The following is a 14,116-nucleotide window of genomic DNA, read 5'->3' on the forward strand; positions in this document are numbered from 1 at the left end:
ATGGAGCGCCTGGGCGTATCGTACAAGGCGTGCTGGCCGTCCCGCCTCACGGATGCGGAGGCACCCAGAGAGGACGGCCAGGAATTGAAGGTGGTGATAGCTGGAGCGTCACGGGCAGCCTTCTGCCGAGCGCCCCTGGACACGGTGCATATTTGCGCGGGCACGTGCTTCAAGGCAGCCGTCTTCATGCCCGGAGACATGCATCCCGTGCCGCTCTCCATTCGGTACTGGCCTGGTCAGCTGGACTGTCCATCGCAATGCATCCCCGACCGGCCCAGCCCGCTGGCAGGAAGCCACCGGGTGCCGAGGGTGCCGGCTGAGCTGCACGCCGTGCAGCTCCTGAGCCCTCTAGCCGCCGCAGCCATCGCCAGCGAGTCCCGCCGCGCGTGCGTCAAGTGGGAGAGTCGAGGCGTATCGTTGCCGACGCAAGACATGTGCGTCAGCCAGCTCTCCAGCGCGAGCCAGGCGCTCATCTACGACGCCATCAAGCGGCGGCTGGTTCCGTTTGCCAAGGCGCACTATCCGCATCTGGCGGGCAAGCTCGAGAAGAACCCGTACCCCAAGCCAGGCAACCTCTTCATCGTGCGCTACCGCGTCACCGAGCAGCGAGGCCTTCGGTTGCACTCGGACGACACCGCGCTCACCTTCAACTGCTGCCTCTCCGCGCCGAGCACCTTTGCGGGTGGCGGCACCTTCTTCACCACGGGCACCTCCAACCGCGAGTCGCTGCAGCTCGACGGCCTCGTCGTCCGCCCCGCCAGCGGCGTCGCCCTCGTGCACGACGGCCACCTCATCCACGCCGGCAGCGACATTCTGCTCGGCGAGCGGCTCATCCTGGTCGGCTTCTACACCGAGGACGGGCCTCGCGACGTCCGGCGGCCGGTCAAGCCAAAGCCTCCCGCCGAGGGGAGGGCGGCGTGCCCACCTCGTCCGCGCCTGAGCGACTGCGCCCAGCAGGGCTCGCTCGAACACTCCGTCATCTACTTCTCGTCCGCCAGGAGGGCGGCGGCGGGCGAAGTTGCGGCGGCCGGTGTGCACCATGGCGCATCCTGAGAGCCCGGAGAACTGGTGCGCCCGCCGCCAAGGCGCATGCCATCCGGGGGTGTTGTGCTATAGACGCCGTGGGCTTGCGCGCGCGGAGGTGCTTGGGGCGCATGTCCAGAGAGGGGCAGGGGCCCGCATGTGGGCCACGCTGAGGCTCCCGTGGGTGGGGTGCAGTGGAGCACCCCGCAGGTATGTGCACAAGCCCGCCGGGGCTCTCTTGGGAATCAATCCCCGCCCCGTCTCTTTTGATCGTGCGTTCTCACGTACCCTTCATCACACACTCCGAGCCCAACGGCTCACTACAAGGTACCACTTCAGGTTTCAAATTTTTGTACTCTCTCCTTATTTTTACACACATTTTCAGTGTTCATTGTGTAAATAAATAAATAAAAACGGACACCTCTCTACTGTGAGATAGGTAAAAAGGAACTGGTCCCCGCCCGTGTGCATTGTGTGTGGGGGGGGAGGCTCTCTTTTACGAACGAGAGAGAACAGATGTGTTACACCGCTGACAGGCCAGGGACAAATTTTGAGAGCGACTTCGGACAACACGACTCTGTGATTGTGTAAACCTCAGACCCCCCCCCCCCCCCCCGCCCCCACCCCGAGCCCGAACAAGTCGACCATGTGCCCGCCGTGCACCGCCGTCATGCGCCTCTGCCCGATCCTCTTGCTCTTCGTGCCGGCGGCGCTGGGCCAGCCGTGCGCTAGCATCAACCCGGGCGGCTCGAACGTGTGGCACGATCTGGGCACAGGACTCAAGCATTTCGTGTACATCGTGGACGTTGCTGTATGGCGGCCATGGATGACTCTGACAATGACGTTCGTGCCCGCACCTGCCTATTCCACTGATGGGAACCAGGAAGGCTAGAAGGGCAGGAACGATGTGGCCATGGCCGTTGGGCCGGGGGTTTGGGGGGAGGGGGGGGGTAGGGGCCAAGGCTCGGAAAGCCTGAGGGATGGTGCCGCTGCCGCTGCCCGCAGGTGGCCAAGCAACAGCAACATCCACGTGGAGCAGCTCTCTGGTGCAACGGTGGTGCAGTCGGCGGCGCACATGCTCAAGCTCGAGCTCGCTGGCACCGATGACTTTGGTCGCCGCATCACCCTCAAGGGCACCGGCTCGCTAAATCCGAGTCCGGGCATCTCGTGCGACGGCGGGGACGACGAGGCGGAGACCGACGAATGCGACCTCGGCGTGCGCTACCACGTGCGGCACTCGTGGCCCGGCGGCGAGGACGGAGAGCTGCTGCTCGACCGCTGGGAGGACGACCGCGAGATCTCGGTCACTTTCCACGAGGCGGGCCAGGCGGTGCGGCGCAGCGTGATGGTTGAGAATGCGGCAGTCGACCAAGTCTCGCAAGACTGCAGCCACGTGCCGTGCGGCACGGTGATTCGGTTCGACCTGATCCGCGACCATGGGGGCGTTTCGGGCGGCGCTGGCGTTCCCAAGGTGGTCTTTCAGCTAGTGAAGCCCACCGCAAGCAAGCCGCGAATCGTCTGTCACAAGGAATACCCGCCCTCGCCGCCGCCGCCACCCAAGCCGCCGTCGCCAAGCCCAGCTCCGATGCCTCCGCCGCCGCCGCGGACGGTACGTGCTATGAGCGGCTGTCATCTGGGCGGCCACGCAATAGTTGTGGGCTCTCACTCGGAGGGGTCGTACGATAACCTCCGCATCTCGATCGAGCCGGCGAGGTGGTCGCCGAACTACGTGCTCACCCTCGCGCTATCCTCGCTCTCGCCGGGCTTCAGCAGCGACGTCACCGTAGTCCGGGCGGCGCGTGCCCGCCCCTTCTCCCCGCTTGCCACGTCACTCGCCCTCTTTTCCCCTTCCGACGCGCCGCGCCGACCGCAGCAGAGCGTCGCCGTTGCCACCGCCTCGCTCGCCTTGCTCATCTTCCCTGGTACGCCTGAACCTCGCAGGAGAACGCACGCTTCCTGGAAAAGACCCCGATGGGTAGCCGGCAGGTCTTGCTTGATCTGATTACTCTCCCTTCGGCCGGAGTTCCTTCCGTTGCGGTGGTGGTGCGAGGTCGAGGACCGGAGCTGACAGCGCTCAAATGCAGGCAGCACAACGTTATCGCCCCGCTCCACTAGACGGCGCTCTAGCATTGCTAAGTGGGTGATGATAGAGAGAGCTTACGCTATTCCTCCCACCCTGGCCCCGCAGGGAGCTGCCGAAAGCGCCGCCCTCGCCACCGCCGAACCCGCTGCCACCGAAGTATGGGAACTCGGCCTTCGGCAGCGCCGTCACAGAGTTGGAGGACCTGACCCACAAAATCCCGCCGCAAGCCGTGGTGGCCCTGGTGATGGTCGTCCTCTTCTCAATTGCTCTCGTTGTCCTCGTTTGCAAGCAGCGGTCTGGCTCACGCACGTGGCTCGGCTGCCTCCGCGGCGCGGTGGGGCGGGCGCCCGAGCCAGGGTTCACGCGCGAGTTTTCGCCGTCCACGATGGGCGAGCCGGCCGCCCCGCACAAGGGGGGGCGCGCTCACTCAGGCAAGCCTCGTGCGGGTGCAAAGTGGAGGGTGAGCATCAACCTCGAGAGCGGAACATTTAACCTCGCTGTTCCGACGGCGGCAGCCTCAACTTGCGCCGAGCTCAAGCAAGCGATTGTGGCGGCCTGCCTAGAGAACCTCGGCAGCGAGGCAACTCCGCCCGCATGGATCGAGGGCGCGTACGATGCGATGCTCGTCGAGTATCTGGACGAGCAGGCCCGTTCCCCGCCCACTTTTTCTCTCTGCCCACCACCAGATCTGCACCTCAGCATCCAACTCCTCACGTCCCTTTCCCTATGCAGAGTGAGGCTGCCGTGGTCGACGAGAGTACAGACTTCGACTTTTTGCGGCTTGCCCGTGCGCTGCACGTGCAGGAGGCGATGTTTGGCAATCCCGTCGAGGAGGAGGTTGAGGTGCGCTCAAAGCGGCGGCAGAGAGCTGCCGCTCCCTCTCCAGCAGCATACGACATGGACGTCTAGTTGGCCCAGCACCCGCTTCTAGTCCAGCTCGCAGGCTTGCTTGCTCACGCCATTTTGCAACAGCAGTGTGCACAGACCGTTGTCATTGGCCTGACTGTGCGGTGTGTGCTGGTGGCGCCAATTTTGATTGGCCGGGCGATTTGGGCCTCGACTGTGTGGTTCTGTGGCGCGCGCGGGTCACTCGACTCTGGCGATGTGACGGAGGCACGGAGCCCACCCGATCGCTCTGTGTAACAGATCAGTCTGTGATCGACAGCTCTCCCTCCTTCCTTTTCTTTCGGGGAAAATGGTGTGGCGGCGTGTGAATCACACGCCGACGCGGGACATCGAACAAGTGGTCCACACGCTAAGCACAATGTTCAAACCGACCTCTGTCGAGCCTGAGCTCGGGCACAGGGCAGGGGCTGAAGGTAAAGCCGTAAAGCCGTAGTGAAAGACCTTCCCTGGGTCTGTCTCTCACTCTGTGAACCGCTCCCAGCCGTGCTCGCCAAGCATCAGCCGCCGCCGCCGCCGACGTGCCGACAACTCCTGAGAAGGCAGGCAGGCATCAAACAAATGAGAAATGTCGAGGACGGAGAGCATTGCTGTAGAAAGCGTACCAAAGTCTGTCGAGCGCGGGAGCTCGGTCAGGGGTGGTAAAGAGATGTAGGACCTTCCTTAGGTCCGCCTCTCACACCCTCACTGTCTGCGACGTCAGCTTCTTTTTCTTATCTACCCATCTGTGAATAACAAGGCTGTGAACATTCTTGTACCCCCTCTCTCTTTTCTCCCAGTAAGCTAAAAGTACGTACAGGCTACCGTCGCTACAGTCCCATCGGGAAAGTTGAGCCGCAAGTTGACGCGTGCGAAGCTCCTCGCCGTTCGCGCACCCCTTCTAAAAGATGCTGTTTGACAAGCTCGTGCTCGGCGCCCTCGTTGCCTGCACCTTTTGCCTCATCTACCCTGTCATGTCGGTGCCGGTGAGGACAGAGGTGCCCGCACCAACCGCGTCCAATGCTCCACCAACCAAAACTGCCGTGAGGGAGCTGTGGCAGACTGACGAACAGAATGCAGAAGATGCAATCTCGGGTCGTTTGGCCAGCGTTTCCCGCCATCTGCAGCCGCAGCGTGAAAGCGCACAACCAGCGCCGCAGCTCGAGCCGCTGCACGTCCACGGGTATAAGTGCAGGACGCTGCCGGATGGACACCCGGAGAGCTGCAACGTATGCTACTTCAGCCCAGCCGACATCACACCGTCGTCGCCATGCGAGGAGAGCGGCGACTGTAACCAGCGACGAGTCGAAGGCACCAACGTGACCCGGGTCGAGCTCGCCGAGAATGGCGTTCGCTACCTGCAGGTCGGAGGCGACTGGTGGAACAAGGCTCCAAAGAGTGGCCCGCACCGTTGCCCGACAGCCCCGCTGATCTAGCCATTAGCCCTAAGGACAGCCCGCTGCCTCTGCTTCACTCCACCACCCACCCCGTTGGCAGTGTGGCGACGGCTGGCTTAACGCTGACATGGTATTCACCGGGCTTCCCGCCGGCTTCATCTGTGAGGACTGGCGCACTGGCCGACTCATCCTTCGGCAAGAGGCCGGCCGCCGCTGGCCGTTCGAGGACGGATCGTTCGACGCGGTCTACTCGGAGCACATGTTCGAGCATGTCCTCCCCGCGGACGGCTCGGCCTTCTTGCGCGAAATGTGCGGCCCTGGGCACCCGAGCGCCGAGGCGCTGGCGGCCACTGCTTGACGCTGCACGTGTGCACGCAGGTACCGGCTGCTGAGACCGGGCGGCGTCATTCGGATCACGACGCCGGATCTCGAAAAGTATCTGTCGGGCTACGTGAACCGGAAGACGGACCCCTTCTTGCAGCAGCACGCGGCGCGATTTCCCCCCACGGGGATCGGCAAGGGGCCGCCCTACTCGGCCGCGCGGGTCGTCAACAATATCTTTCGAAACTACGATCATCGCTGGATCTACGACTATGACGAGTTTGTGGCGGTGGCGGAGCATGCTGGTATCCCCCGAGACGCCGTCCACCACTCGACACGCCTCGGCCCGGAGCTGCCCCAAAGCTTTCGGGACGCAATTACGGCCGCCGAAGCCATGTCGACGGCACGGGCGCAGAGGAATGCGCGTGAGAATCCGACGCGCTGCTGGCTGGAGCAAGAGGTGCGGGAGCCAGAGTCACTCTACGTCACGGTCTTCAAGCCGGGGTGATTCGTGGCCGTGGGGCGTCACTGTGGCGTGTAGACTGTACTTCAGTGATGTGTAAGGGCATCTAAAGGCACAGCCGGCGACGGAAAAATGAATCGAAATACCACGGGCACTCACAGCAGAGAGTGTAGAGATGTGTGAACAGCGCCATAGGAGGTGTTTTTCCTCAATGAGACACACCGCGTGCAGCGTAAAGCGAAGAGAGACACGGGGATGTCATGCCTTCCGACGCATACGCGGGGGCGCCCTGCAGAGAAAGAGAGAGGGAGAGAGAGAGGATGATTCAGACACACAAGACAAGGGAGGGGCGGGGGATGGTGCTATGGTGAAGACTCTAGGTACGATTGGCGGCGAGGAGCGGCATGGCAGCGCAGGAAAGAAGAACGGACCGAAGGGTTGATGGTGTGGAAGGAGGCAAGCACATGTGGAATGCCTCGGTGGCGGAGCCCTCGCTCACACCCCCGCCGGCACTGAGCCCCGCTGCGTCCGCCAGTGCCGCCCACTCAGTGGTCGCCGCCCTCAATCTGGTTGAGCTTGAAGTACTGCCCGCACACAAGGTGCAGCGGCCCCTTGACCAACCGGAACCAAATGACGCCCTACAGGAGGGAGGGAGGGCGAGCAGGGAGGGGACTGTGGTGAGACCTCTCCCTCTGCTCCTCCCACCAGCCCGTCCAGCCGCGGCGGGAAAGGCGGGAGGGCTCGTGGTATATGCTATGGGTCCGCATATGCGTGGGTGACGCAGCAAAGAGCAAAAGTGCGCAGGCGGGCAGCGCCGAAACTCCTGTGGTACCGCGCCGCGAGAAGTGCTGCGCGACCGCGCGCGTCTCCGTGAAGACTGGGGGCTCGCAAGGCGGCGGGTGCAGCACGCACCGAATGCGTCTCGAGACCCACCACACGCGACTCGTTGTACGAGGGGACGATGGCTGGGTTGTCCTTTGTCCCCTTGTGCCCCGTGATCGGCTCGCGGCTCCAGAAGATGTCTGGCGTCTGCATTTCCTCCTTCTTCTCCATGCCAGTCGACTGCTCCTCGTTCTCCGGGATCCCTTTTGCACAGTCACGGCGCGGTGAGGGGGGAAAGCTCCGCTGTGCGCGCGCCGCCGCAGGCTCCCGGGCGCGTCGCGGGCGGGCCGGGGCGCGGCTCACGGTCTGTCAGGCGCCGCACGCCGCCCACGGCCGGCGCTGGCCGCGCCAATGCGGCCGCAGTCAGCCTGGAGGAGCCTCTGTGGACCGAGGCTCGCAGCATGCCGACTCTTCTTCGGCGAGGAAAGCTTTTCTCCGCACTTTCTTTTTGCTCTCAGTAAGAATTCTGCCGCCGAAAGCGATGGTTTTCGTGAAGAGTCGGTGCTGGGGCGAGCGCAGTGAGACAAGCACTCGGAGCACTTGGAGTGCAGTCGGTAACCTCACATCCAGGGCCGGGGAGCTAAGCGCACCCAGCGGGCCGGATGATCGGGATCGGGTTACGGGCTAGAGAGCCCTAGCCCCGGGGGTGCGCATTCGCAGGGCAAGGGCCTTAAAGTAAACACGGGTCTCCGAGGGTTGGTTCTGCGCTTTGGGTGTCCCCTAGCGGCGGAACGCCCCCTCTATGTTTTTTCTTTCACCGCCCCCTTCTGAGAGAGATTTTTGAAGACCAACAAGAAATCACGACGCCGTGATTTGGGCTTTCTTCTTCCCTTCTGCGCCTTTCCGGTAGGTCTGCCCCACTGTTTTCTTTTTTCTTTCGTTCACCCCCCCTACACCTGTGTTATAATAGGTCGGCTCAGGGCCCCGTCCACTTCCCTCCCGCTTGGCGCGTGATGATGAGGAGATGCCACCCTCAATACAAACAAGCGTGAGCTTCTCAGGCAGGAGCGATCCCCGGCGGCGCCGCCCCTCCACGCGGGCGCGTTCGTCTTGCGCCATTCGGCGGCCGTCCACGTGATCGTCTTCGAGGCCTTTCTGGCTGCGTTGGTTGCCTCTCGCACCGCCACCTGCATCGCGGTGAGGCGCTCGCCGTCGCGCCCCCCTCGCGTGGGGGGTGGTACGTAGCCCGTTGCCGCCATTCCCGCCCTGAACCGCTTTTCTCCGCACTTTCTTTTTGCTCTCAGTAAGAATTCTGCCGCCGAAAGCGATGGTTTTCGTGAAGAGTCGGTGCTGGGGCGAGCGCAGTGAGACACGCACTTCTTTCTTCTTTGCACAGCAGGCGGGAGTGTTTCCTCGCGTGAGTGAGTGAGTATTCTTGATACGAAACCACGACGACACACACCAGTCGACTCGCATCGGTTGCCTCCATGAACGGCGGAGCTATTCTCGCGCCCACACCACACCTGGCTCCAACGTGGACACGCCCATAGCTGGGGACACTACTAGGTCACGCATGGCATCAGAAGTTTTGTCTCTGGGCCCCGAAAGGCATCTCTAGCAGCGTCGTTACACATGCCCCCTCCCCTCCTGGGCGCATGCGCCTCACGTCTCGCCAGAGCATACGCCCTTGGTGTGTGGCGAGACGAGTTTTTCGCCATGCAGCGAGCAGCAAGCCGCCCGCCGCAACCAGCCGGAGGCCTCGCCGCGGCACTGGCTGCGCCGCGGTCCCGCACCCGTCGACGCAGCTCCCCCAGGCGCTGCAGCTGCACAAGGCCTATGATTGCTCGCCGGCGTGCACACCGCGCTGGTCGCAATCACTGGTTAACGTGATGTCCGGCTCCGCAGAGCCATGTGCGTATTGTGCCAAGTACGCGGCTGGCCACTGCATCGGATTGGGCGCCTTCCCAGATCTGGAGACGCAACAGCAGCAGCGCAGGCTCGAGCTCGAGGCGCAGCACAGGAGCGCAGGTACGCTGCCGCCGCCGCCGCCAACGACGAGTGGCAGCAACGGCCTCCTGCAGGCGTTTGACGAGGGCGACATGCCGTACTATTACTACAAGGACACGTCGCGCACCCTCGCGTGCAAATACGAGCTACTCGACACCAGCGTCGCCAATCCGGAGTGGGCGCGCGATCCGCCAGCCGACGTGGCTGTCACCGAGGGCAAACCACCGGAGCGCTCCGAGTACGACCTCGGTGAGCACGGGCAGAAAGCATATCGTCGGCACCGCGCGCGGTGGTACAGGGAGCACACATGCAAGGAGCTCACCGGCAGCCTTGAGGAGCAGAATGAGCAGTGGAACAACTACACGCGCAACTTCCGCGCACGTGGCGATAGTGCTCCGCTCGAGAGGCGGCATGTTATTGAACCACTCTGGGATGATTGATTCAGAGTGATATGTGTAGATAAAAACTCCTTTGTCCCCACAAAGTACCCTGCACAAAGATCGCACGGGCGGCGGGGACCTGTTCCTTTTTACCCGTCTCACAGTAGGGGTCCGTTTTTATTTAGACTGCACTCCAAGTGCTCCCAGTGCGAGGAGGGAAACCGACGGGAAGCAGACCGGAAAACAAATACGGCGCGCGTGCGCGCTGCTAGTTGTACACAAATACTGTTATATGATAGTAATAGAGCAGTTTGGTCGGAGGGCGCCCGGGTCGCCCCGGAGCGGCCCCGCGCGGGGAGGTGGGTGGAGGGCGGGCGCCACGCCGTCGGGCAGGCCGCGCGGGGACGCAGCCGGGGCCAGCGCGCGGCGCTAGAGGGCCGGGCGCAAACTTGTTGCACCTGCACCTGCACCTGCACCTGGGTGCAGCGAGTTTTGGTGGTTCGAAATGCGGAGCGCGCAGTCCGTTGTGGTTCGAAACGCGATGCCTCCGTTGGGAGACACGGACGGCGCCGGCGGGAGCGACGCGGCCGGCGAGGCGCCGCACTCGGTCGCCGTCCTGCCGGTGATCAGCGAGCCGGTCGAGCGTGACCAGTTGCATTCGAATCTGAGCACCACATTGAGGCCGTTGGTGGAGAGGGATCGTCGCGAGCGAGGTGACGAGGATGGAGCTGTGGGTGTAGCCGGTCGAGGCACGGCCGCGTCGTCCACGACGAGTCGTCGGAGAAGGGCGAGACGTCGAAGCGCCGTGACGGTGATTCTCGGGCCGAGGCCGATGTCTCGAAGGGAGGAGCTGACTTGTCAGCGCCTTCGCAACGCGGTTCAATTGTGGACGACGGTGTAGACGGGGATGGGATGGTGCGACGACATGCGGGACAAGCTGCGATTGCACATGCTTCTGCATGCTACGTGTTCGCACCGCGAGGTCGAACCGAGGTTTATACGGGTGTGGCTCCAGGGTCCGGTGCTCCAGGATGCAGCGGCTGCGAACCGGCGCAGGTGTGTCCGCAATGCGCTCACTAACGTGGCTGAGCAGGAGCATGAGGACGGCAACCACGCACGAATGTCTGTGCTGTACGCGCGAGCGATGCTGGCCTATCATTACACACTGGCTGCGATCGGGAAGCACATGCATAACCTACAAGACGGAGAGCAGAGTACGGATTCAGATCTTGATGAGGCGGGAGAGATCTTGGTTGCCGCCGAGGATCTGCTTTCCCAGCTGGAATCAGTGAAGCAGATGTGGTACAATGCCGGTTTTCAAGGCAACTTTGCGGAGAAGAGTGTGCGTGACGCCTTTGCGGATCGGACTAGTAGTGTGCTTGCCCAGCTGGCAGTGACGTCACTGCACACGTTGCAGAACCACATGCGAAATACGACTGCCGGTGCGAGGTTTTCGGAGATTGCTGGTGATATGTCTGCAAGGACCAGCACGACAGAGCGGCAAGAGCGAGACAACAAGGAGGCGGGGGCGTCTTCGGCTGCTGAGGTTACGCAGACCGACTGCAGCAAGAGGCTTTGAGGGAGCTTACACACTGACGGCGTTGTCGAGCGTGTGTGTATTTGTGTGCGGGGTTGATGTGTGTGGGCTTGGTAACGTGTGGTTATAATCTGTTCACCATAGCCTCCGGGGAAAAGATACAACCATGGATGGCGCGTTCCATTTATTCCATAGCGCACAAGCTTGTGTGAGCGAGCGCTGGAAAGGCGTGGCTGGGTGACGCAGGGGAATGCAGGCAGGGGGATGGAGGGCTCGGTAGTGGCGGCAAGGGTAGTGGTGGTGAGTGACGGCGGCGGAGGTGAAGGTGCGGGCCCACCACGCTTTCTCTTTTGCGACGCACGAGGCGGTGCTCAAATAGATGAAGGTCGAGACGAGATCTACTAAAGCGGAGCGACTCCCGAGACCGTGGGCAGCAGGATGCTTGCAATCTCCCACGAGACGGTGCATGAAACGATGCGAGACGTGCGTGGTGGGGCGACAGCAGCGGCAGCTGGAGCTGGTTCGTCGCCGGCGAGGCGGCAGACGAGTCGAGGATGGAGATGAGCCGCACTCATGCGGGACGATAGGAGATTTGGTGGTCGCACGGTATAGTTGGTGACGAGGAGGCACGCGAGTCGAGGCTCGGGTAGCGACACGTCCTCGGAGGAGGCGGCGGCAGTAGCCGTCGAGAGGGCGGAGGACATGCTCAAGAGAGGCGTGGGTAGCAGCTGAGAGCTGGAGGCGGCGCACGAGTCTGGTAAGGGGTAGAAGGTGAGCGAGATGAGACGCTCTCGGGGGGAGCGACAGCTGAGTGTGTCAGGGGATGCAGCCGGTCGCCTGTGGCCAACCTCCCACGAGTGGTCGCACGGCATAGTTGGTGACGAGGAGGCACACGAATCGAGGCTTGGGTAGCGACACGTCCTCAGAGGAGGCGGCGGTAGTAGCCGTCGAGAGTGCGGAGGACATGCCCGAGAGAGGCGTGGGTAGCAGCCGAGAGCTACTCGAGTAGAGGCGGCGCACGAGTCTGGTCTCAGGTAGAAGGTGAGCGAGAGCTAGAGGCGGCACACGAGTCTGGTCTCGGGTAGAAGGTGAGCGAGATGAGACGCTCTCGGGGGGAGCGACAGCAGAGTGTGTCAGGGGAAGCAGACGGTCGCCCGTGACCAACCTCCCACGAGGCGGTGCATGCGTCGAAGCGAGACCAGCATAGGTGGGGCGACAGCAAAGGCAGTCGACCGACTGGGTCGTCGCCGGCGGGGCTGCAGACGAGTCGAGGTCGGAGATGAGTCGCACTCAGTCAGGCGGGGCGACAGGAGATGCCGCAGGTCGCACGGTATAGTTGGCGACGAGGAGGCATACGAGTCGAGGCTCGGGTAGCGACACGTCCTCGGAGGAGGCGGAGGCAGCAGCCGTCGTGAGGGCGGAGGACAAACTGAGGTGTGCAGTCGGCTCCATCTCGATGAGCATGCCCCACGCCGAGCGAAGTCTTGACGAGTCGAAAAGCATATCCACATGTCAAGCAAGCTCACCCTGATCCACGTCCCAGTCGGCAACAACCCAGCCAGGATCCGGCTCCTCATCTACCTCAAGGGCCTCGAGGACCAGATCGACATCAGTACGCCGGCCGACTATGGCGGCATGAGCAGCGACGCCTATCGGGCGCTCAACCCGCAATGCAAGATCCCGACGCTGCTCCTTCCAGACGGAAGCGCGCTCTACGAGAGCCGGGTCATCTCCGCTTTCCTCGCGGACAAGTACCGTGACTCTGGCCCGAGTCTACTGGCCGAGACGCCAGAGGCACCGCCGCCAACCTCAGCCAATGCAAAGCCGCCACAGCCGCCGCCCTCTCCACCACCGCCACAGCCGCCGCTGCCCGCTCCGCGTTTCTGACGTCGTCGTCGCCGCCGCCCGCCAGGCGCGTGCCCGCGCCCTTCTTCTCAACTCGATCCACGACCTGTACATCGCGTCGCCAAACTCGTCCGACCCGGCGGTGACCGCCAACCAGGGCTGCGGCTACAAGGGCGTCGAGCTGATCGACGCGCCGGCACGCGCCGCCAAGCTGAGGGAAGTGGCCAAGCAGGTTGGCGTGCTCGAGGGGCTCGTCGTCGGCCCTTACGCCGCCGGCGCCGCGCTGACCGAGGCGGACTGCGCCCTCTATCCCACCCTCGCGCTGCTGCTCCCCTTTTGCCTCGAGCACGCCTTTGGCTGGCCGACTCTTGTGGGAGCCGAGCACCCGCGGCTGGCCAAGTGGCTGGCCGAGATGGAAAAGCTGCCCGCGGCGCAGCGCGTGAGGGCGGAGGTGGAGCCGGCGCTGCAGGGCTGGCTCCACGCCGGCCGCTTCGAGCCGATCCGCGCGCAGGTGGCGGCCGCCGCGTCTCTCGCATGGGATCGCGAGGCGGTGATGGCGAGTCTGTGAGAGCCAGCCGCCGCGACCGCCCTCTTAGAGGATTGTGCCGGCCGTGACACACGACAGAGCCGCACGTCGTGTTGGCCTGACGTGCACGTGGCCTGACGCTCCATGCCCCTGACTCGGGGGGCTGTCATCAGGCTCATCCTACATGGTAATTTCTCGCAGCTGCGAGACAAGTTTTCTCGGAGCGACAGCCTCAAAGACAAAAGGGTGGATGGGTGGGGGGTGACCGCTGGTGAGCGCCAGCGGTGAGCGCCAGCGCGCCCCAGGAACGGTGGGGTGCCCTCGACCGCGCGTCCAAGTCACTTGGGCGGACGAGCGAGCGGCACATGGCCTGACAAAGAGAAATCGGAGTCTAGCGACGAGACCGAATCTGACCAGAGGCCGTCGTCTTCAGACGCCGTCCTCAGACGAAGGTGCCTTTCAGAGGTGTCCTTCAGGAGCGTAGCTGACGTCAGTCTGTGCGCGCTCTCTCGCCTCGTCGAAGTTTGGGATTGATTTTGAGGAAGGGGAGTTTCGCTGGAGACGGGATCCTCGCATGGCTCTGCCGTGGCTGCCGTGCTCGCAGCGGCGCCCGCTCGTGGCCCGCATCAGCCCGAAGCCCGCTGCGGCTTCCCGACTCTTCTGGCTGGGCCGCGACTGCCATGTGGAGCGCCGCGCGGCCGCTGCGCATCGCCAGATCGCCATGTTTGTCGGCGTTGGCGCACACTTCGATGCACGCTCCGGAGGCATCTTCGGCCGCACACCCGCTGCACAGATTGCCCGTGGGCCCGAGGCGGTGTGCGACTCGCTGG

The 14,116-nt window shown here is 63.5% G+C and overlaps 4 protein-coding genes across 4 annotated transcripts; 3 read left to right on the forward strand and 1 right to left on the reverse strand.

Moving 5' to 3' along the window:
* EMIHUDRAFT_102996 (hypothetical protein) lies at positions 1–1,053 on the forward strand (the record flags this gene model as incomplete). The annotated part of the gene is made up of 1 exon (XM_005768287.1): positions 1–1,053. The coding sequence occupies one exon, from the start codon at positions 1–3 to the stop codon at positions 1,051–1,053; it is 1,053 nt and encodes a 350-aa protein (XP_005768344.1).
* Positions 1,054–4,896: 3,843 nt separating this feature from the next.
* Positions 4,897–6,214, forward strand: EMIHUDRAFT_210836 (hypothetical protein; the record flags this gene model as incomplete). The annotated part of the gene is made up of 3 exons (XM_005768288.1): positions 4,897–5,352; positions 5,486–5,694; positions 5,764–6,214. 3 exons carry the CDS (start codon positions 4,897–4,899, stop codon positions 6,212–6,214), a joined length of 1,116 nt encoding a protein of 371 aa, XP_005768345.1.
* A 167-nt stretch (positions 6,215–6,381) lies between these two features.
* EMIHUDRAFT_421851 (hypothetical protein) lies at positions 6,382–7,465 on the reverse strand. Its single transcript, XM_005768289.1, has 3 exons — positions 7,355–7,465; positions 7,082–7,254; positions 6,382–6,807 (listed from the first exon to the last, which is right to left on the reverse strand). Exons 1-3 carry the CDS (start codon positions 7,452–7,454, stop codon positions 6,715–6,717), a joined length of 366 nt encoding a protein of 121 aa, XP_005768346.1. The 5' UTR covers positions 7,455–7,465; the 3' UTR covers positions 6,382–6,714.
* A 4,959-nt stretch (positions 7,466–12,424) lies between these two features.
* Positions 12,425–13,328, forward strand: EMIHUDRAFT_464350 (hypothetical protein; the record flags this gene model as incomplete). The annotated part of the gene is made up of 2 exons (XM_005768290.1): positions 12,425–12,640; positions 12,828–13,328. 2 exons carry the CDS (start codon positions 12,425–12,427, stop codon positions 13,326–13,328), a joined length of 717 nt encoding a protein of 238 aa, XP_005768347.1.
* Between the last annotated feature and the right edge of the window lie 788 nt (positions 13,329–14,116).

This window comes from Emiliania huxleyi (genome assembly GCF_000372725.1).
Source record: "Emiliania huxleyi CCMP1516 unplaced genomic scaffold EMIHUscaffold_46, whole genome shotgun sequence".
Taxonomy (NCBI): domain Eukaryota; phylum Haptophyta; order Isochrysidales; family Noelaerhabdaceae; genus Emiliania; species Emiliania huxleyi.